This window comes from Temnothorax curvispinosus, unplaced genomic scaffold (assembly GCF_003070985.1).
Source record: "Temnothorax curvispinosus isolate PA1 unplaced genomic scaffold, ASM307098v1 QBEX01000740.1, whole genome shotgun sequence".
Taxonomy (NCBI): domain Eukaryota; kingdom Metazoa; phylum Arthropoda; class Insecta; order Hymenoptera; family Formicidae; genus Temnothorax; species Temnothorax curvispinosus.
Genome location: NW_020210520.1, coordinates 1,740,507 through 1,763,568, shown reverse-complemented (window position 1 = coordinate 1,763,568; position 23,062 = coordinate 1,740,507). Strand labels below are relative to the sequence as shown.

The 23,062-nt window shown below is 35.4% G+C and overlaps 3 protein-coding genes across 3 annotated transcripts; 1 reads left to right on the top strand and 2 right to left on the bottom strand.

Annotated features, from left to right (window-relative positions):
- The first annotated feature begins 239 nt into the window (after window positions 1-239).
- On the top strand, window positions 240-6,214 carry LOC112457394 (Golgi phosphoprotein 3 homolog sauron). The gene is made up of 4 exons (XM_025020415.1): window positions 240-1,159; window positions 1,240-1,486; window positions 1,553-1,728; window positions 2,768-6,214. Exons 1-4 carry the CDS (start codon window positions 887-889, stop codon window positions 3,014-3,016), a joined length of 945 nt encoding a protein of 314 aa, XP_024876183.1. The 5' UTR covers window positions 240-886; the 3' UTR covers window positions 3,017-6,214.
- A 727-nt stretch (window positions 6,215-6,941) lies between these two features.
- On the bottom strand, window positions 6,942-9,288 carry LOC112457365 (protein-glutamate O-methyltransferase-like). Its single transcript, XM_025020370.1, has 7 exons — window positions 9,211-9,288; window positions 8,832-8,938; window positions 8,630-8,735; window positions 8,148-8,392; window positions 7,892-8,074; window positions 7,407-7,809; window positions 6,942-7,321 (listed from the first exon to the last, which is right to left on the bottom strand). Exons 2-7 carry the CDS (start codon window positions 8,918-8,920, stop codon window positions 6,989-6,991), a joined length of 1,359 nt encoding a protein of 452 aa, XP_024876138.1. The 5' UTR covers window positions 8,921-8,938; window positions 9,211-9,288; the 3' UTR covers window positions 6,942-6,988.
- Window positions 9,289-14,619: 5,331 nt separating this feature from the next.
- Window positions 14,620-22,214, bottom strand: LOC112457565 (venom acid phosphatase Acph-1-like). Its single transcript, XM_025020714.1, has 7 exons — window positions 22,130-22,214; window positions 18,353-18,547; window positions 18,151-18,261; window positions 17,112-17,377; window positions 16,451-16,731; window positions 15,697-15,902; window positions 14,620-15,601 (listed from the first exon to the last, which is right to left on the bottom strand). Exons 2-7 carry the CDS (start codon window positions 18,488-18,490, stop codon window positions 15,416-15,418), a joined length of 1,188 nt encoding a protein of 395 aa, XP_024876482.1. The 5' UTR covers window positions 18,491-18,547; window positions 22,130-22,214; the 3' UTR covers window positions 14,620-15,415.
- Between the last annotated feature and the right edge of the window lie 848 nt (window positions 22,215-23,062).

Genomic DNA, 23,062 nt, shown 5'->3' with positions numbered 1-23,062 from the left:
ACCGGAAATGTGCCACTTCCGGAAAAGCGGAGATCCGATTGGCCGTCTCGCGTTAATTCTCTAGCGGCGGTCACGTGCCGCGCGCGAGAGCCAATGATCAGCCAGTGCGATTTCGGAGTCTGGTAAATAGATCCTCGTCGCGCTCGGTTGGTACGGGAGACGTAACCACTGCATCCTGGCGACACTGCTGACTGCTCCGCTCGCTGATTCGTGATTGTTGCCGCTAGTGCGATCGAGGTTGATATACGTTCGTCCTTTCCGTTCCTCGGTTTCTCTGCCGTGGGCACACGAGTGGCTGGACCACCGATACGGATTCGATCCGTCCCGTATCTTTCACGCGATCTCGCACGTGTTTTTCAAAGCCCCCCCGATGTCTTTCCCGCGGACGTGTCGTTCCTCGTGGTGAGTCGGTGATACGTTAAACGCGGCCGACAGAAGGCAGGCTCTCGGAGACGAGGGAGGACGAGCGCATTTACTCCGCACGTCGTCGACCCCCGTCGTTCGTCACGTCGCGGTCGTCGCGTCGCGCCGCGCGTATTCGCCGCTTCAACTCGGTCCACCGCGAGTAATCGCAAGAGCCGCGGACGAGGTCAACGAGATAGAGAGAGTGAGAGAGAGAAAGAGAGAGAGAGAGAGAGAGGGCCTGGCCATCTTGGATGAGACATGTCGCTTTGGGGTAAACGTCAACGGCACAGTGTTTACCGTGCGACGAACGCCCGCGCTGGCTCCCTCTAATAACGACACCGTCTGAGACGGGCATCCCCCGCGCTCGATCGACCGTCAGCACCGAGGTGATTGGCGGTGTGGTGGGTGTATCGCACCCCGGGAACACGCGGACGTACTACTCCCCCCAAGTGGTGGCCCGTCGTGTTACCTGAGCCGCACGATGAATCGCGGTGATGGGCTGGTGCAGCGACGACGCGTGGTGAACAGCGGCGGCGGTGGCGGCGGCGCCGGCGGCGGTGGCAGCGGCCACGGCCAGGACGGCTCGAACGCGGACCTCGTGCACAACGACAAGCTGTCCGGTCAAAGCCCGGACTCGGACTGCCTGTCCCAGAAAGATCTCAACTGTAATCCCACCACCGACGACGACTCCGACAAGGAGACGCGTCTGACCCTCATGGAGGAGGTCCTGCTGCTCGGTCTCAAGGACAAAGAGGTTTGTTTACCATCCTAGAAACTCCCTTTCCCCTATGAACTCCACTTGGCGTATGACACTGTCCTCTCTTTTTTTCATAGGGATACACGTCCTTCTGGAACGATTGCATAAGTTCCGGATTAAGAGGATGTATCTTGGCGGAACTTGCCTTTCGGGGTAGGGTGGAGCTGGAGAAGGCTGGCATGCGTAAGAAGAGCCTGCTGGCCAGGAAGCTTCTGTTGAAAAACGACGCGCCTACGGGAGACGTATTGTTGGACGAAGCTTTGAAACACTTGAAGGACACAGACCCTCCTGAAACTGTGCAGAATTGGATAGAGTACCTCAGCGGTTAGTTCCTTTATCGCTGTACTCGTGTACGAGATGTTGATCCTAAAATGTCTCGTATGGTTGCAGGAGAAACATGGAATCCCTTGAAATTAAGGTATCAATTGAAAAATGTGAGAGAACGGCTAGCGAAAAATCTTGTCGAGAAAGGTGTCTTAACTACGGAGAAACAAAATTTCTTACTGTTTGATATGACGACTCATCCTCTTACCGACAACCTTGCCAAAAGTCGTCTCGTGAAAAAGGTGAATTTTTTATCTTCTACATATTTTGCTGCAATACTACTTCTTAGGTTATCGATACATAGCATGCCTATGAAATAAATTTGAGAGCTATTCTCATTTCAAGAATGAGAGACTCGCACAGTATAGATACAGATATGTCCAAGAACATATTCCGTGCATGTAACAATACATCTCACACTGATAAAAATATTTATGTATATATTTACTGTGACATATCACTTAAATGTATTAAGCCTGATCGGATCATAAATATTATTGTTTAAAATAGAAAGTTTGTTAGACCTTCTTACATTCTTCCGAAAATAAGCAGTGTTTATGACTCGAATCAGAAAGAAAAGCTCACTCAATTAACTTGTGATATGACACTTACAAAATGCTTCTCAATATTCAGAGATTTATTTCAACAGCATTCTATGTTTAATATAATGTTATCATCTACGGAAGTAATATCTTATCTTTATGCTTTATATCCTACTTTGATTAGAAGACATGTGGGAAGATAACAGTTCATAAATTGAATACATATATATGACACCATTATGTGTATATACAATATGATTTTATATATATATATATATGTATTCAATTTACGAGGTGTTATCTTTTCTCATGCCTCCTAATTATATATATTTATTATCTGTTTTTATAACACATTTATTACTGTTGTAATAACATACGCATAAAAATAATAATATATATATTTGAAGGAAATTTTTGTATAAATAAATTTTATTTTATTACATAAATTTTATTTATTATATAAATTTTAGTTCATGTTAATTGAAAAAGAAAAATACTTATATATAAAAGTTTTTAATTTACAAATCTTTGTGATGGTATTAAATATTTCCATATTTTTTATTAATTATGCTAAACAGAAGATATTAAGGTGTTTCTAGAATAAGAGTATAGAAATGAAAATTGGTAATGGGGAAAGATAAAAATATGTTCTACATTTTTCATGAAAGAATATTGATGTTGAATTGAGTTACATAATATATGAATAGAACAACGGCATATGTTACTTTCTGTTTTCCAGATCCAAGAAGCTGTATTAGGCCGTTGGGTGAATGATGCCGCTCGCATGGATAGACGAACATTGGCATTAGTTATTTTAGCTCATGCAGCTGATGTACTAGAAAATGCATTTGCGCCATTGTCGGACGACGATTACGAAGTAGCGATGCGAAGAGTACGGACATTATTAGACCTCGACTTTGAGGCGGAAGCCGCTAAACGTAACGCGAATCCGGTACTTTGGGCTGTATTTGCTACATTCACCAAGTAACAGTTACTAACTCTTAAATTTCGTGGACGCGGAATAGTTTTATACTATTAAATTCTATTATGTATTATACAATACTATTATTCTTATACTAATGTGAATAATGAACTTAATGATTTCTTTTAGTCGCGACAATTATGCAAAATAGAAAGATACAATCCTTGTTACATGATAAAATTATTCAGACCAAATAATCCATATTCGTCTACATAGGAAACTTTTAAGAAATTTTATTCATTTCCGTTATTGTTATTTAATGCATATTTGATATAGCTAAATATAACGAATATTCGTATTTAAATATTATGAAATAATAAGAAGCGTGAATGTATGCCTTGTGCTGGGTAGCACTATTTCGTTTAGGAAAGAATGATCACATTGTATTAAAGTCTGTACTTTCTTGCTTATCCATTGTGTTTACGAATGTGTATCTGTTCATAAACATAAGACGCAGGACACTATGCGGGGTGGATACTGGGTGTGTTAGTGTTGAAGAAATCTGGATTATATGTTCTTAGCCATAATTTTGTGAAATATACAAGTATGTACATATATTCCTTTAAATCCTAATTTTTAATATAGTATATACATGTGCCTCTTTGTTTATGTCATATAGAATTTCGCGTTACATCCGCGAGTCATTTATATTAAACAGCATTTTTCTAAATATTTTAAGTTTAATTAATCTATACATGCATTTTAAATCTTTCTCCAGAAACGAATTTTAGATATTTTTAAACCGTTAATTATTTCACTTATGTCAATAATACTGATAGATATGATTTTACACATGGCTGACCTCGTGCGATTTTACGCGAAGTGCCACATTTCTGTTAACTTTGAAAACTTTTGTAAGAAATTCTCTGCACAATAGCTTCTATAGAAATGTTCACTTTTCATACAGACCATTATATTGATGCAATGTCTTCTGATATATATAAACAGATTGTACTGATAGTATTATCATGTGGCAGTAAAGTATTCAGATTTAAAAGGAAAAAGTGATGAATTATTTATTATTGATTACCGATATTTTTTGTTATTCAAAATTTCTTAGATAAGTGATAATTTTATTGTAATCTGATAGTTGAATATATAAATTAGTGTTACAAGCTGCTTGTCCTGAGACTATTAAATATAATAACAAAATCAACTTTTGGTAGTTGAAATTTGTTAATGTCCTTTGTGCAATAACTGAGATATTTATTGGGCCAAAAGAGCATGGGGCTAAGCTTCCTTATTTTTAAATTAAAAGATTTAATTTTTCAATTTTTTCTTTGGTTTAAAAGAACGTGTCTAAAACATTTTTCAAAATTCATAAAAATAAATATGCGAAATATCCTACGCATGAAAGCATTATCTAAATAATTCTATCTTTATTTTCAAACAAGAATAGATCACTGTAAATTCTTGTAAATAATTATTGTGAAAATAATTTCTCAGATTATAATTTGTCAATAAACTTTAATGAATATTGGATTCTATTGTTGGATAGAATATATACCTGTATATTATAAGAACAGCATAAAATGTATCGAAAAAGACTTATAGTTACTTGTCATAAAATAATTGTAATATAAATTCAAATATTTCTGTTTATTCATGTACTTTATTAATCGCTGATATATAGATATGCATGTAAAATGTACAGATATAGTAAGAACATGAATAGATCATTTGAGAAGTAGGTGCCAATCGGCCATAAGAAAAAGGGTGTATTTTATAGAAAAATTCCTTCTCACTTTTATACTTTATTTTCAATTCTTTATTAAAAATAAAGTACGGGAACGAATTGTAGTCATTCAGAGTAATAGTCAAAATCAATTTTTAATTAATACTTTTTCAAGTATTTTAAATTCTTTACGATCTCGGCACTTACTTTCCAAATGAACTTTGTAGAATGCACATTAGATTGACATGAATAGAAAGTTGGATTACAATAATATGGTGGGATATCAAGTGATTTGCAATCATCATTTTACATAGATAATGTTTTATCTATCATCAAATTTTAACTAAGATCCAATTTTTACTATTTGATTCTAATACCTATAATATATAATAATGTTAATTCTTTGTCACTGTCAAGACTTTGTCTTGTTCTTGGATAGTAATGCAGACATATATATCCTTTATAAATTTTTATAATGGATATTAAAAATTGTGGAGAAATCGTCAAATATATTATTAATCCATTGCTATTTCATCTAAAAGCTTGCTGGACAAGCATATGTCAGCACATGAATCAAGTTTATTCATAATGATAATAATAATTAAACTATAATGCATTCAAGTAATTTACTTGAATAAGTTGTTTGCTTTAAAATGTATTATAGTTATATAATTATTGTTATTACTTCATTATTCGTGATTATAATTTATTAAAATTATTGTTAATATTATCAGCTTTTACTACAGCCAACAGATACATTTACAAGTAACTAGAAAAGTTTTATGAAAAGTTTTTTGTGAATACATACATATATACTATATAAATAGATTTCTATTATATTTAGTCTGTGAAAATCCATTGATGAGGAAACTCTATTGCCACTTGGTAAAACAACTATCTCTTTCATGATGTTCTGATGTGGAAAATCGAATACAATGAAATAAATTCTACTTAAGTATGGAGCAGAATATACAATGTTTTATATATACATATATAATGATGATAAAATACATATTTGCCACTAATGCTATGTGCGAGATCTAAATCTCTCTCGAATTTTATCAATTATAAGCGTACATGGCATTATTCGCAGTTGAAGTTTTATAATAAAAAACATATCTTTATATATGAATATTTGTTACAAAAATCTATGAATCAAAAATTCTATCGAGTTCTTGCATTGTCTAATTATCAATTTAAAAGATTAGTCCTACTAATCGTTATACGGTTAGATGGACGTTAAATCGGGTCATACTTGTTAAAATTATTTTTCTTACATTTTATAATTTAAAATTTATTGCAACATTGGTGCAACCAGGCCCTAGTGTGATAAATTTATTATACTTAAAGTATATGTATGAAGCGTCAAATTAATGTCAAATTATTTAAATCAAAGAATTTAATTTTATATATTTGAATACTTTGTATAAACATAGTATTGTATTCTTACAGGCTTGCTTTATAATTTTATGTGCACATACGTATGTAATATATCGCCGATTAAAGTTCAATAAATAAGAAATAATCAACATTTATTACTTCTTATTAAACTTCTTTTTCGACTTATGTGTATAATATGTACAAATAAAAAAGTATGGTTTTATCGTTGATAATAATTTATATGAAATAAGATTGAACACAGTGTTTTAAATTGTATAACAATTGATGTATAAGAGCGTATCATAACTTACTGAATAGGCAATCAACAGTCGAGTTAAGATAACTTTAAATCTTAATCATATAAAAGCGTATCGTTTAATTATGACGAGGATAAAACACAAAATTTTAACACTAAGCATTTTAGTAAGAGATTATCCTTATTGTGTCTTAATCATTATACTACACTCAGTTACAAATCAGCAATATTTGTTTTAATGACTGGATTTGTCGTAGGAAAATTTAATTCAAGGTAACTATATATATTACAGAGTAGTATCACAGAATAGTTCAGTCCACAAAATATACAGTAATAATATATATGAAAATTTACAGTATAAAATACCAGAAAATAGTTGTAATTAGATATAGATTTTATTTATGTATATAGAAATATATACAGGCCATAACAGATTTTAAATAATTAATATACAACATGATACCGAATAAATATAGATATGTTACGAGAAATCTGAAGATTCTTTTTGTATAAATCAGTTTTACATATATATTTTCGTGCATCTCTGTATATGTACAAATATTGTGCTATGTAACTTTATATATTTATACAGTGATAAACATAAGCAATTACGATTATCATAATTCAAAAGTACTTTTATTTTTGTCTTGCAAAAAGATCTAATATTTTAAATTTTAAATATAGCTGCTTGAATAAGACCGTACTCTCCAGTTGTCAGTTTAGTTTTATCCTTTTCAAAGAATTCAACCATATCATTTGGTAATCCAACACAAATATCGCATTTCATAGTGCGCAAGCTCAAAATATTCGTAGGTCGAAAATTTCCCAGTGCAGCTGCAAAGCTTGTATTATATTCAAAATTCATGTCGCCCAGAAGTTTTCTATAATTCAGATCTCCCTTAAATATTACTAATTTAGCGTCGGAAAATTGGGCATATATATCTTTCGCTTTTTCTTTTATTTGCGTAAAGTCATACGGTCCTGTCCAATAGGGCTCTTCCTATTTAATAAAAATAGTTTAAATTAAATTTAACCTAATTTCACGTGATGGTTTAAATGGTTTCAGAAAATGTGAAATTAAATACCTTAACGCACCAAACTTTACGGTCCATTAGATTTCCGAACATCTTACCCAATAATTGTATATTTGGATGATCATTTAGTCCACTCATATAATCTAACGTCCAGAGAAAATCGTGAATAGTTGTATCACTCACATACCATGGATATAGCTTTGCATGAAACGTTATTTTGGTCGTAGGTACGATAGTAATCAAAAAAGCTGCTAAACATAAATCAGTAAAGAGCTCGTATCCTGCATTGTCAAGTACTATATGAATATCATCGCTTTCTTTCATCTTTTTGTTTACAATATCCCACACCACCTCCCAATCGTTCACTACTACATTCTTTTTTAAAAGATCCACTATCGTGAGTGGATTACCAGTTTTGCTATAAGGGGAGCCTGCAGTTGCAGATAGATCATGCCTGTAAATATAGAAATCATTGCTTATTCATAATGCATTGTATAAAAGATAGATGTATTAGAATTAGATAGAAATAGTACAACCTGTTGCCCCACAAGCTCAATTCCAAAAATTTCAGGAAATCATTCTTCGAGTTCTCCATATTGTATTCCTTATTGCATATTATATCTTTTACGTAGGTTATTATTAAGTCTATAGAGTCAAGGGAGTTAATAAAATCATTTTGCTTATGGCACTCAAACGGATCGTAACCGTGTATGGTGTTCCTGGCATTGCAAAACGATATTTTAGTACTTGTTCTATATAAATTTAAGTTTCGTTCAATATATCAAAACTTACATCAAACTAATTTCTTGAGCTAGTACACGATACATGTAGGTTTCGCAATATAACCATATTGTATTGAACCATGTAGGTGTTTCGCCTTCTACGGATGTTCTGTACTCAAAATATTTATTCCATTCCTCCGCGTCGTTAGTAACTGCTTTGTTTAGACGCAGTGGCTTTAGGACTTTGTTAGTAACCATTTCATTTTTCAACTGACTTATGAATCCTATGATCTCTTTAATATCTTCTTCGGCATCCTGTAATTTAATAATATATTTTATGCACTTTACAATGGCATAGAACACAAATTGATTTCTACAACGGGTATTCATAGTCGGATCTTATTTCAAGACCGTCTTAAGTAATATCTTAAGATGCTGATATGGCTCCTGTATTGGTTTTATGACATCTTAAGATTGTGCTCAAGACGGTCTTAAATATAAGATCTGACTATAAATATCGGCCTACATATATATGTGTATATGTATAATTACCGCACTATAAGTAGCTATAATTTTGCTTCTATTCTGACAGAGCGTATCAACGATTTTCGTTAATATCACTGGCAATCTGTCTTTGATTGTCACGTGAGCGTAACTTCTGAAACACAAATAAAAGATACAACTTCTATATCCTCCTATCAAAGGTCAGTGAGTAGATAACGAGCGAACAGGGTTAAGCAATTCAGCAAATTACCGTTTATATATTCCAGACAGTCGGACACCAAAAGGAGTAGCTGTGTCCTGCAAATTCGGGATTCTGGGATCGCTTTGAGCTTGAGCCATTGTAAATGTTGATACAACCTGAACAAAACATAGATATGTATGCAATAAAGTGATAACACAAAATTCTCTCTAGTATCGTACATTGCGCTTTTAAAACGAACTAAACATGACTTGTTTTTCCTGCATTGTGCTACTTTACTGTAAGTAGAACAAGTAATATTGTAAGAAAGCAGAATCTTGAGGAGAAGAGGTTACGCAAATAATGTTAAAGAAGGAATTGTCGGCGAGTTTCGGACGGTCTCTTATCATCGCGGTTTATCGTACAGCAAAATATCACAAAATATTCTCACCTTATCGCGTTCTTTCCCCGCCGGACGTTCTCGGAGGACTGTCCATGAACGTAAAGTAAACACGACGTTCGCGGAGCAGAGTAGCAGACGACTGGGGGAGTCGCGACGCGCACGCGCGACGACTCGATTCCTCGCCGCGAGAAATCGATTTTTCCCGCGGCGCGAACGGGTTGAAAAACCACCAGGCGCGAGTCAACTTGAGGCGCGCGCGAATACGGATGATAATCGGCCGTTTGTTCCCCGCCTTCTCCTTTATTTCGTCTGCGGTTAACTGCGCGCGGTTTTGCGGCGGCTTCTTCGCGCTACCCTCCTCCCCTTCTCTTTCTCCCCCGCGCCACGAAGTTTTCGCCCAAAGAAATTTCATTAACGCGGAAAGTTTCGCCGCGCTATCGAGCCGAGCGCTCGTCCGACGCCGCCGCGCCGCTGTCGCACTTTTGTCCGCTCTGCGGACCCGCGGATGCGGATGGATAACGAGATTTCCGGCCTACCGGCCTCTGTCAGACGGACGCGCGCACTTCCGGCGTGACGGGGAAAAGCGGCGAGTTTAATTTTATGGATATTTATGAGAGCGTTCATTTTTTTATGGCTGTTCTTTTTCATTCCGCTTCAATTCCTACGTGAATTTAAGACAATCTGAAAATAAGCTGTTTGAGTTGAATTTTTATCTGCAAAGATTCTGAATAAAAATATAGGTGACTCTAAAGTATGTGGCACCCCTCGCGGATTCTTTCTCCCCGAAAAATTAAATCCCTTAAGAACGCACGTTTTTGATATTTGCGTACTCGACGGATGGCGGACACATCGGGTACACGATAAATGAATTGATTAGCTTCCGCGAAAAAGTTTCGCTCGCGTTATAGCCGGACGGAGCGCTCTATCACACTTGAATTTACATAATGATCATTGTGAGGGTACATTAGCTTCGGGGTTAATGGCGCAACCTCCCTCCCCCCGTCGCGGCGTCTGGCGAAAGTTACGGCGCAGATAGCGAGCGCGCGGGAGAAAAGTAAATTCGAATAAGGCGGTCAAATTGTTTCGTTCCCGCTGCGCGCCGCGCGCGCTTTTTGCCGCGGGGGAGCCAAGACAGGAAACTCCGGCGATAATTCAGCTGCAGCTGCACGACGCTTTAATAAACTCGGCGGGGAAGACGTTTCGCAGAAGCAAAACTCGAGGCGCGTGTCTCGTTTCGACTTTTCTGTCGTATGGAAGAGAAATTGTGGAGCACGATGACGGTTTTCGCGCAGCCGCTCTTTAATTGATTACGAGGAACGTATGGATACGTTCCTTTCTTCAATAACAATTGTGTTTTCAATTATTAATGATATTACGTCCCCCGTCGATAACAATTAACTCACTGATTAATTCTCTTGCGCTGTGCTCGATAGCAGCAATATGTTTGACGATTAAAAATATCCCAGTGATGAACATTCGATTATTATCTCTCAAGACGTTGATATATTTAGTACGTAAGTGTATTAAAACGTTGCGATTGCCACTGTTTTTCATATACAAATGGTACCCAATTTCACAAAGCAATTAGGAAACCAAATATAATTCATTTCTTTCATAATTTACTTCTTTTAGTGCCAGAGAAGATCATTATAAGAATTACGAGGTATTATCCCATTTGGATGATAGGGCGCTTTCAAAGTAATGAGTGTTATTTATACACGAATGATATGTATGATGTGGCAGTCGATATGTAAAAAAAAAAAATTCAATTATTAATGACAAAACGCGCCGGTCAATTTTCAAGACGTTGATACATTTTATAGTATGTAAATGTATTAAAACATTGATCGCCACGTCGTTCATATACTATTATACAAATGATATCCAATTTCACAAATAACCAGGAGCCAAATATAATTTATTTCTTTTGTGTCAGAGAAGATCATTTACAAGAATTACGAAGTATCCCAGGTGTATAACAGCAGGTCACAATAAAGTCAAAATGATGTCCAAATGACGGCAAAATGATGATTGTTAGGTCATTTTACCGTCATTTCGACGTCATTGTGACTAGCTGTTCTATCGCGGGATTATCCCATTTAGATGGGGCGCTTTTGAAAGAGTGTCATTTATATATACGAACGATACGTATGATGTGGCAGTCGATATGTCAAAAAGAGAAAAAAATTAGAGAAGAATACTTCGTTTTCGAGGATCTTCAGACCAACATCTTGATGCGTCAGTCACGAGAGAAAAAAAGATCAATCTTCTTTTAACCGCTCGGTCCATTTCTGACCCGAGCAAGTTTTCTTCCTTATGCATTTCGCACTATAACAGAATCAGAATTTCGAGCCTGAAATTACGACAATTTTTACACGAGCTTCATCAAAAATTTCGCAAATAGTCAGACGAGAGATGTCTAGGCTGAAGAATGCGAAACACAGCGTTCTGTTTTTGTTCACGACTTTCCGACGCGGTGTCGAGGGTCTCCGGCATGACCGATCGTTAAACGTCAAGCAAGGGCAAGATAATATCGCCGCCCGTTGCGCTCTGCTCCTTCGAAATGAAATCTGTGCCGGCGGATTCGCCGGCCTCCGCGCCCCCACCCTCCCCCCCTCGCTCACGGTCCTCGCTCCGATCCTCCCATCCACGGGGAGATCCTGGGAGCAATGTTGCTAATTACTACATACCACCGAATGCGGCATAACCCGCGACCCATGAATTCCACCGCGCTGTAGCCGATGGTGTACAGTCGCAAGAGTCAGTTTTCATCCGTGTAATTTGTGGAAATTGCGGTTTCCTATGAGCGCGCGAGGCGAACTGATAATGCACTGCCGAACCGTCAGCTCGCGGTGCCACACTTACATTCCCTTGATATGATACGCGCGCACGTGCACGCGCGCTCGCACACACGCGAGATAATCGCTGACTTTTTTTATCCCCCCTCCTACCCCTAGGATTCACAAATTAGTCGGTAAAATCTGGATTACGTTGCGGAAACAAGAGAGGCTATCACTTTCTTTCGGTGTACCTTGAAGCTTCCACAGTGGTTTGCAAATCATCGTTATTCACAAACTGAGACACTAGCCGATTTAATTTAATTTAACGATTACCGTGGTGGTCGTAGCTTAACCGAGATTGTTTCAGCAAGTAGAAAGATCGTATTTTCGACTTTCTGGTATTCTTCGTGCAACCCACGTGGGTGTTCTTTATTTTTTCTTTACGAGACCGTATAGTGTCTTCTGTTTCCTGTTCTTTTAATGACAGCTGACACATCATCGTCACGATCTTACGTGCCTCCGCGCGAAATTGATTAACACGATAGGGCAGTGCAGGAGAGATTATTACATGTAGGACAAAGTCGTAAATACGAGGACCACATGGCCAGCGCGCTACTTCTTGAAATGAAGGAAACCTGCAACGTAGGACGACGATACGCGTGCGAGGGTATCGAGCTGTAAAAAGCGTTAGTCATTTAACTGACGTTAAAGCAATATTAATATCAAACTGCCAAATTTTAACATTATTAAGCTAATTATTTTTAAGCTTTCTCAAGTGTTCAGTGTTGTCACACATAAATGCATGGCAATGTATATGAATAATATGTAAAACAATTAATAAAGATTTATGAGAAATCTATTATTCTATTATAATTATATTAAAAATTTCATTAAGGATTAATTCTTTTAATCATTTAATCTGCTAATTTTTGTAAGTTTGCGTAACTGCCTAAATTAATCGATACGTTTGGCAGGAGATATAATAAATAAATACCAACTATATAGTCACATGATTACTATTTATGTAATATAAATGCATAATAACAAAATTAGGATGATTTCGGGTCATATTTGCTCCTTTCTCTCAAACTTTTCTGCTTCTAAAGAGCTTTTCTTTCGAAATATGTAATCCCTGCTGGATGACGGTATAAGAATCAGTCGTATGCATTTTTACGATGTTGCAACAATATTTCTTCGTGCCCCGGCGGAAAGTTTTCAACGGACGTTATATTCCACGTCATGCCGAGGGTATATTCCAAAGGGCATAATTTAAAGAAGTTTCTCTTGGGGTTGTCGCGAACCAGCGCGGCAGCCAAACGAAAACCCAGTTTGAATGTAAGAGTATGTAAATGATAGGAGCTGCCAGGAGGAGAGTTCATTATAACCGGCATGGTGCGACCACAAAATTGTTCGCGGAAACTTTTGTGAATGGCAGTTAATTATAATTAATTCCGTATTGTCTACTCGACAGCTCGTGCTAATTCCTTTGCCGCCGACGAATCGCACGCGAACGCGAACCGCAGGAGTTTCAGTTAGCACCCTCTCTCGCGCAGACAAATTATTACGAATGTTCAATTAAATCGTGCGTTTTCAAACTAACTTCCGTACCCGCAGTCTTTTCGGCAAATTTTGCATTTTCTCGGCCATTGTGTCACGCGCACCCGTCTAGGAACTTGAGGAATGCTCTATTTCCACCTTTTCCCCCACGCACATTTCGTGTATATCATCCCGAAAGCGCAAACTCGTAATTTCGTAATTAAGAACTAATTTTTGTAAGTTAATCCATTATAATTTCATACTTTGACGAATTTGCAATTCGAGGTTTAATTATAAAGAGACTGACAAAATTAACTTTATTGAAAGGGGGTTTGTATTTTCTCGCGGTTCGCGGCGCGTCATGCAATATGTATCCGATAAAATTACGTGTTTTCCATCGGTTAATAAATTAACGTGATCATAATCACGACGTTTCGGCATAAATGCAATTTAACGGCCGTGTAATGGAAATTGAACAGTGATTAATTCAATCGTGGTATTACATCGTTAAAAGTACAATGCAAGTTCGGTTCGATGCAAGTGCCCCGATGCACTGTATCCGCAATTAGAACGATTTCGCGAGTTTAATTCCGCAGAATTAGGAGTGCGGAACTGGTTCTTCTCTCATCCGGGCAACTCTCGGAAATTTCAAGAGTTTATCCCGACGGAGCGTGGGTGGGATTACAGGAGAAAAAGGGGTAACAGAAAAGGACGGCCCGGCACGAAAGAAAAGGGGAAAAAGGAAAGATGAACTTTGTCTTTAGAATAGCTGAGACCACCCTATTCTTTTCCGGCGACAAGTTTCGGCAATGATTTTCAAAATTGAAAGAACACGGCGGTTAATTCGGTATACGACAAACTACGTTGTTTGGCATCGTTTCTACCTCTCTAGCAAAAATTCTTTAAACTCTCAATACGATTTTTCGTTATAGAAGCAGTTTTCTCAACTTGTAAATAAAAAAAGAGATATATCGGTCGATCGATACATTTTTATTTCCAAAATATAGATTCACAACAATCATGTTGAATACAACAGGTAAAATCATATAAATATATCGGTAAGCACGTACGTAAAGAATATATTTTAAATCTTATATTTTATATTACACGGTGTATCTCGTATAATTATATCTATTATAATTATATGTATGTATATATAAAAGTAATATATCTATTCTAGTAACAATTTTCCTCGCATTATAAGAGATCGACTCTTTATACAAAATCAAATTAAAATAATGTTCGTCGGCGGCCGTAAGTGGCAATAACGTAGAAGAGCAAATTAAACTTCAGCGTTGATATCTGCTTACGCGACGGCCGAAAAGATTTAGCCTTAATGGAAGTTGGGGAGTATATCGTGGAACGGAAATGTGCGGTGTATAGGCCCAACGAATCGCCGCGGCGCGGTGCGCGGTGGTGTGTGCGAAATAATAGGGTAATTGTTATGCTACGGCACGGTAGGCGGAGGATCTGAGCTCCGTGTCTTCGATAAGACACGGCTCTGAGCATACTTAACGAACTTAACTTTCCGCGATCGTATGGGCATCTAGTTTTCGACGGTACGATACCGGATATAATGAGGAAAATGTAATAAAACCGTCGTGCCACGCCGATTTTATTATGTTAGACAGGAGACGATATTCGTGACGCTTTACACATTGTAAAATTCAAGACATTTTAAAACGAGACATTACAAAACACGTTTTTGCTTTATCGATTACTTATTTGTTATGTCAATTCAAATAAAATTGAGCTGTCAATGATAATATATATGTCAAAATAGAATTCCTCATTTTCCATTCGACATAATGTAATCTCGGTTGATTTTGATTCTATTTATAATAAGCGAGTAATATGTACTTTGTAAATGAAAAATCACTGTGGATAGTCAATTTGTGAGTTATAAAAGCTTTGAAGCTTCAGTCAAAGATGTCCCATTAAATTTCAAACAGAGCAAACGCTTTAGAAGTTCTGTTTATTTTCGCATTCGCTGGACGACATGTGTGTTCAAATGCTTTAGTGGACGCCGTTAATTCGACAAACTTATTGTACGGACATAATATTTCGCAACCGGGAATGCTAACTTCTAGTATTTCCGCTGGAATACCTAAGTAATGTAACACCTGCAAAAAGCGAGCATTACCTGTCAGTTATTTATTAATCAAGTGATGTTATTTATGTCGTCACGTGTATTGACAAATGGAAATGACACACTTACTTTGACAAAATACATCCCGGTTTTTTCATGTAATTCTACGATAACGCTACTCGTATATGCCGGTAAACGACGTTCGGATATATTTAGAGCGTGTAATATTCCAGCCACATTTAAGTCATGTGCGGAGAAAAGATTAATCTTTCGATCGCCCAGAGTCCCGTTGATCACTTTATTCATATCGTCAATTAGTCTCCTCAATAATACACCTGCAAAAAATTATATGTATATTTTATAATAAATAATATAAAATCACTGTTCACAAACGATAAATAATATATTAAATATTCGCTCTTTAACAACTAGAAAAACCAATTATTTTCTAATAATTGGGATAATTTACTTCAATTCTTGATAGTTAGAATTATTTGTGTTAGACTTAAATGACTCGCTTTGTTATTATTGATAATGACGAAATTGTTACGTGTGCTCTTAATATATTGCAGTAGAAATAAAATTTTAACTCTATTAATTTTGAATTCTAAGAACTTTTAATTCTTCTCTAGTCATGTTATTCCAAAAAACATAATAAAAAAAGAGTAAGGAATAACAAATGTTATTATCTAAAACGTATAATATTTATGCACGTCACTAATCTGGGATTGAAAATAAATAAAAAGTAAATTAATCTCTATAGTCTAATTTGAACCTTGGCCTTTTGATTTAGGCTTCTTTCTCCGACTTTTCAATCTGAGATTATTTCTTAATAATTAGATAACTTATAAACAATATATATCTATATTTGATTTAAACGTGCCTCCATTGAGATTATTTAACTGGTCGTAACTAAGTAGGTCTAAGAATAAGAGAGCCGCATCAAAAAGTTTGCCATCCGGAAATATGTCTTGCGTCCACTCAGGCAAAGGCAATTCCATTAATGATTGCGCATATAAAGTACTGTACAAGAGAACGAGGCCGGTGAGATCAGTGATGTTTCGTCCTGTATAATTTGACGCTATCTCCATCAAATTATTAAACTCTCCTATTTTCTTTTTCACTTCTGGACTTTGTACCAGATTCTTGTGAGCTTCGATGTATCTATTGGAAAAAGATATTACACACAAGAAGAAATTTTAAATATAATTGTCGAGAAACTTAAACAAGAAATATATCATCTACATAATAATTACAATAATTTGTAACACATTTATAGACGATATAGGCAGTGGATCTTTTATAACCAAAACAGAGAAGGATTGAAATAATATAAAAATATATGCAAAAAGATATTTTTATACAATAGATTAATTGTATTAATTATTTAATTGCTTCACGCTCACAAAGAATAAAAATAATTGACGACTCATTTGCGTCGTAAAATATTCTTGTGAATGCGAATGCGAATGCAACCGAATCATTATTGGATCCGATCACATGACTAATAAATTATTCGTGAAAAGAAGAGGCTTATTGCTTACGTAGGACACCCAATTGGAACCAGTAAATCATCCTCATACTGTGAGATATAAATCAAATCCATCGGTTGCCAAGGAAGCTCTGAGTTCCACTTTTGAATGTCAACAGGCGGGTAAAGCGCCGCGAGAACTAACTGTAGGGTCATCTTGGAACGAGTCAGCCACGTGCTACGTGCGTAGACATTCGGTGGATAATACACATCCCCGAGAAAACTGTTGTATCTGTCTCTCAGCATCAGCCCTAACTTGTACGCTCTTTTCTTGCCGGCCTTGAACGTCGTTAATAAAGATATAGAAGTGGAAGAGGGAACTGCGACCGCATTAATATTTCTTATACGAGAAGAGATAGCGCAAACTTGAAAATAACGGGGCAATGTATTCCACGCGAAAACGAAGAAATGAGAAAAATGTCAATCTTCCCGTTGTCGCGGGCGCACTTACTCGCGCACTTACCCGTGCATTCGCTATGACACACTACGAAAAGCTTTACGAAGAGCTGAAGACGCAATGCGCATGCATTAATATTAATTTATATATACAGAATATTTCACTTTTCGCGCATTATATTTCGAACGAGGGATTTTTTTCTTAGCGACTATGTCGAGATATATTTACAATTTTCGTGTTGCAAGTAATTGAAAGAATGGATTTTTGCCAAACTGAACTTTAAATAAATAACAAAATTAGTTTTTTGTAATTTCAAAGGGAGTCCGAATGAAATTCTAATTTAGGACTCAATTGAAAAACATATACGATGTTGAAAATTATAAAGTTACAGAAAATTTTAATTATCTCTTGATACTCTTTTGCTATGCAAAAATTAACTCCGAATTGATAAGAAATCTATCGTTAAAAAATCTGTGAAAAATGAGATAAGCTAGACAGATAAGCTAGATAGTAATTTTTAAAGATTTCTTCTGCAAATATGCATGATGCATCACGTCTTAAGATGGTCTTAAGATGGTCTTAATGATAAAGGGATTAACAAAACAATGTAATATGTCTATGCTGTACCATGTAAATCTTACGTTACGTGTCTTACATTAGTTAACTGCCCGTCGCCAGCCGGATAGAAATTGTTACTTTTATATGGGTCATTTGGATAAGATTCTCGACTCGTCCTGTCTACCGTGCGATCGCCGTGTCTAAACACCTAAAAATTCCAAATTCCAATTGTGTTAGCTTTACATACACTCGAGGAGATATGTTTTTTGTAAAGTACTGTGATATTTTCACATCATTACCGCGCTGACTAATCGTAACTCCAAATCATTTTTTGCGTCAATATCTTTCGACTCGGTGGGAGCCGTCGTCCCTGACGTCGTTAATGAACAGAAATAAAATATTAGGACGATGTCTACGAGACGTTGAAATTTTCCCATCTTCTCGACTGAACGGCGGAAATCAAACTCAGATATTCCGTGGCGACGAATCTATAACTAAAATTGTTCTTGGCACTTACATTACACTTTCGATAATCTTAGCATAGACTGCTGAAGTAATGATATCGCGTTGGACGTTGGCTTTCAACTGGCGTTTACCAACGTGGATTTTGAAATATATAAACATTATATGGCAAATGGTTCACCTTCCATTAACCTATGTTTTTGCACGAATGTCGATTTGTATACGTGCTAAAAGTTCTTGTTCAAAAATTTCAAGCGTCTAATCTTTATTGCTGATTAGCTTTTAGATTTTCATTAAATTTTACAAAAGACGGAGCGGGAATTCTTTTAGTAATTACATGAGTATAATTGCTTAAAAACTAACGTCCAATAATATTACTAATAATATTATTAATAAATATATCTCTAAAACTGTATGCGAGCCGCGGATTAAGTCAAAATTAATACAAAATTCTCATCTCAGAACATCAGAGAGTTGTTCTCTAATGTAATTACAAAATTTTAATTATAATATAAAAGTTAAAAATTATAGTGTAACTTATATAATTACTAATGTCCGTAAGAAGCGCGTGTAACTTTTTTTAACGTAAACTCTTTAACGTCGATTTTTTTTTAGAATTGCTGTTATAGAGTTATTTTTGTAGAATTACTGTTTTGTCACACACAATCTGTATTAATTAATGTAATGTGTGCAATAATCCTCGTTGATGAGCTTGTAACGAGGCAGTCTTTATCTGTCTCGTTTGATATCTATAAAGAAAGTCTGTTTAGCATTAACACATATAGAGCGAGATATTATTAGAACAAGGTATGAGATATCGCATTCTAATGTTATTGTGAGAGATTAAAAATATCTTCAGCGTATTAAGAAAATGCTTTGTTTACCAGAAGTGTATTATCTAACTGTTGTACAATTAAATGTGATGCTACACAGACACTACGTAGATCATGTGCAAACAGATTTGTCCATGATAATAAAATAAACTTAATCTAAGTACACAGTCGTCATGCCAGATTTCTCGAGACAATATCCCACAATAGCGTCGATGATGAAATTGTTATTGTCGCGAGAAAACCCGTATTAAGATAAAGAGATTTCCCTTGATTTTGAGATTAAGCATTCAATTTTTTCTGCGAAAAGAGTTATTCGTGGATTAGATGTATCCAGTGAAAACGGAACAATTATTTGCAAAACTTGATGGTTTCTCTAAATTAAATAATGCACGAATTTTACCTGTAACTCGACTTGGATCATTCTCACAAATGTTTCGAAGAAAAGAATATTTTAATTGTAATTTTTTGTGTAAAGTGCCTTTGGAGAGTATATTCAATTCAGATTTAACATACAAATTCTTACAATAGAAAATTAGATTCACGTTATTAGTAGCGACAACTTGGAAGCGACAATTTACAATTGAGGTCACACTACCGGCAGCGACGACGTAATAGTCCTTCCGACAACTTTTTAAGCGCATAATGTTCGAAAGAGTAAAAAGAATCGAACTTAAATTCAATGAATTTAAAATATATCACCTCTCATTAGAAGAACTTATCGTGTAAGGAGTTTAAAAGCGAATGAGGAAAAGTATAAAGTAGTTTCGGACCGCGCAGTGGCTAACTTTCCTTCGAAGTTTAATACTGATGAACTATACGCGAATGCTCGAATAAGAATATGAATACCGAATAAATGGATGAACACGTACCTGCAATAAGATTTTAAAAAATGTAAAAGTAATAATAATACGCGGCAAAACTGCAAAAAAAGTAAAATTTTTGTCTTTTTTATATAGAGATAGACAATGAAGTCGATTATTTTTAATTAAAGCTCTTTAGCTAGTAATAGTCTCGACTATTCCATTTTTGCACTATTTTGAGGACGTTTTAGCGTCTAGTGAAAGTAAATTCATATATGTTTCTTATCCGATTCTACTATTAATTTATCATCGAAAAATCAATGTGTTCCATATTTATCTGATAACTTTAAGAGTTAAAATATCTTGATCTTTTTTATTTTGCTTGTTATATATTAATTAATCTTAATTTTTATAAAAAATGAAAATTTAAGTATTATTAGATAGAGTATTGTTAGCATAATTATTCTTGTTATCTCTTTGATCTAATTAATTATTGTTATATCTTTATGTAATAATCTCATTTATCGTGTTATTTTTTAATAACACGCAGATATTTTTAAATTAATTACAATTTATTAAAAAATAATATAGCAAGAATGAAATATACATAAGGTATTCACAAAACATTACCGCTATATTACATAGAATAATATTTTATTTATATTTTGTATACTTACTTGCAATATTAAAATTTTAATTTTTTAATATTCAGAATCTCTATAATAATTTATTCTTCATAAAGATGTCTGCTCTATTACCACTTTAATATTAACGGCAAAAAATCGAAAGAAAAAGTTGAATTTTCTTTAGCGATACGACTACCTACTTGTTTGCAACGAATTGACTGTCGCACTTCTACAATACGATGAGTTTCTTAAGACTCTGCAGACGTTCGACTGACTTAAGTAGCTAAAAAGCTGAGAGATAAAGACAAGAAACAAGAAATGTGACGATAAAAAAATAGTTAACCGCACTCACACATAAAAAATTTTAAAGTATCCTTCTCTTCGAAATGAAATACAAAAGTGGAAACAAAAGATTTTGCTGTTGCAGAGACATCATATTAATGGCTAAGTTTACACCCTGAATTTAGGCGGCCTATACCTCAAATTCGACCTAAATTATTTAGGCCGCTTGTTATAAACACTTGATAGGCGATCGGATCTGGCTTCAGGTCAGGCCGCGTATTTTAGTGACCCGACCTGAAATAGGCCGTTATCTATTTGCGATGTAAACACGCGATCACGCGCGACGCATCCTAAAAGCTTTATTTGCTTATTCGGATTTGCTGCAATTCAGGGCGATCCCAAATACGTTCCCGTCAATTTTTAGGTCTCTTTCGGTGTAAACGAACGATATAGACCTACTTCGGATCACAATATAAGTCAGGCCGTGATCAGGTCGCTGGGTGTAAACGTAGCCAATGCTCTATTGTATACTCAATGTAAAAACAATCAAACATCATTATTAATCAATTATATCATATATTATAGTAACACTTGTTTTATTGAAAAATCTTGTTGAATAAATGTATATTCGCAGAAATCCGAATTTGCTACTAACAGGTAAACCTCGCGGAACGTCGTTGACGTCGAAGACGTTGATTTTTCTCAAACTTTTCACAGTTGTTTTCCATGTCAAAGTATAAAAAATTTGTTATTTTTTTATACTTTGACATTATTTTTAGCTTAAATTAATTTTTTTACTTTTTTCCAATTTTTTTTAATTTTGTAAGGCAAATCTAATTTGTCGCTAAAACAAATTAAATAGAGCCATCCATGACAGAATCTTGCGAAATTATTTTCAGCAAATAAAATAAAAATTCTTAACAAAACTGTCAGTGTAAAAACTGACGATATTTGCTACATAGGGTACAATATGCTGTGAAAGAAATTAGCGGAATTAGCTCTTTTTTCGTTAAATACATCAAACGAGATGATTAAGTTATTTAAACATCTTTAAGCGTCTTTTCAGCCTTTACCTCAAAATTCTGAAGAAAATTGAAGAGAGATTAGGACTGGTGAGATCGAGAATGATGAGAATTACAACCGTGAGTTCTCACACTTTCCATGTAACAAGATAGACGATTTCTTTGACGACCTGTGCTATCAATTGACTATATATATCGTATCTACATTAGTATATATCGCACGGATCTACGTTTTCCAACTTCCACGCACTTCTCTTCGCCTCCCCCGCATACAATCCTCCTTCGACCGTTTTATCTCTGATAAATTCTGTCTTAATCGTGTTCCCGAGAATTCGTATTTTCTTGTAATTATAATAGAATTCTCAAGAATTTCCGACTCCATCATCCGCGACATTCTAGCCACTACGTCATAGATGACTTATTTTCAATTATTTTTGATATTCTTAATTTTCTTATTAAAAAAAGAATCGACTACGAAGTGGAATTTTGCATAAAATTTTTACTATTTAAATGTATTAATGTGATTTAAAAGTACATGTATTTGCTTGTATGCGTGCACATCTTTTACAACAAACGAATTAGATTTCTGGAATAGAATCCAATCATTAAGTGGCTTGAACGATTGAAAGATCTTTATTTCGATATAAGCCGTATTTTAGTAATTTGATAAATATTACGTTTACATCACGTATATATGTTTTGCCGCCGAGATGAGTTCTTATTTATATTGTACTTCACTCTTTTGAACAAGCTCGAAGTTTCACGTGCAAGCATTGTATTGGATTATGATTATAACATAATCGTTGTACAATGTTTTCAATTTCCAGGAAAGATAAACGTTGCAAATAATTTCTATGTCGATGTTAGTAAATCTTATCGCCGAGATTATCTGTACGATCATAAATCGTGATCGCATGATGAATGTGTATGACATTATTTGAGATCAAGAATGCGGGAATTTTTACATTATTTTAAAATTTCGAG

What these genes read in the sequence shown, in the direction of transcription:
- LOC112457565 (XM_025020714.1), bottom strand. Translation starts at nt 18,490, where the DNA reads ATGGGAAAATTTCAACGTCTCGTAGACATCGTCCTAATATTTTATTTC. An exon ending in GTTCCAATTGGGTGTCCTAC is followed by an intron (nt 16,732 to 17,111) that starts GTAAGCAATAAG and finishes TTTTTCCAATAG; the next exon opens with ATACATCGAAGCTCACAAGA. An exon ending in CCGGGATGTATTTTGTCAAA is followed by an intron (nt 15,602 to 15,696) that starts GTAAGTGTGTCA and finishes CGCTTTTTGCAG; the next exon opens with GTGTTACATTACTTAGGTAT.
- LOC112457394 (XM_025020415.1), top strand. Translation starts at nt 887, where the DNA reads ATGAATCGCGGTGATGGGCTGGTGCAGCGACGACGCGTGGTGAACAGC. An exon ending in TCGGTCTCAAGGACAAAGAG is followed by an intron (nt 1,160 to 1,239) that starts GTTTGTTTACCA and finishes TTTTTTTCATAG; the next exon opens with GGATACACGTCCTTCTGGAA. An exon ending in AAAGTCGTCTCGTGAAAAAG is followed by an intron (nt 1,729 to 2,767) that starts GTGAATTTTTTA and finishes TCTGTTTTCCAG; the next exon opens with ATCCAAGAAGCTGTATTAGG.
- LOC112457365 (XM_025020370.1), bottom strand. Translation starts at nt 8,920, where the DNA reads ATGGCTCAAGCTCAAAGCGATCCCAGAATCCCGAATTTGCAGGACACA. An exon ending in CTGTCTGGAATATATAAACG is followed by an intron (nt 8,736 to 8,831) that starts GTAATTTGCTGA and finishes TTTGTGTTTCAG; the next exon opens with AAGTTACGCTCACGTGACAA. An exon ending in TTATAGCTACTTATAGTGCG is followed by an intron (nt 8,393 to 8,629) that starts GTAATTATACAT and finishes ATTAAATTACAG; the next exon opens with GATGCCGAAGAAGATATTAA.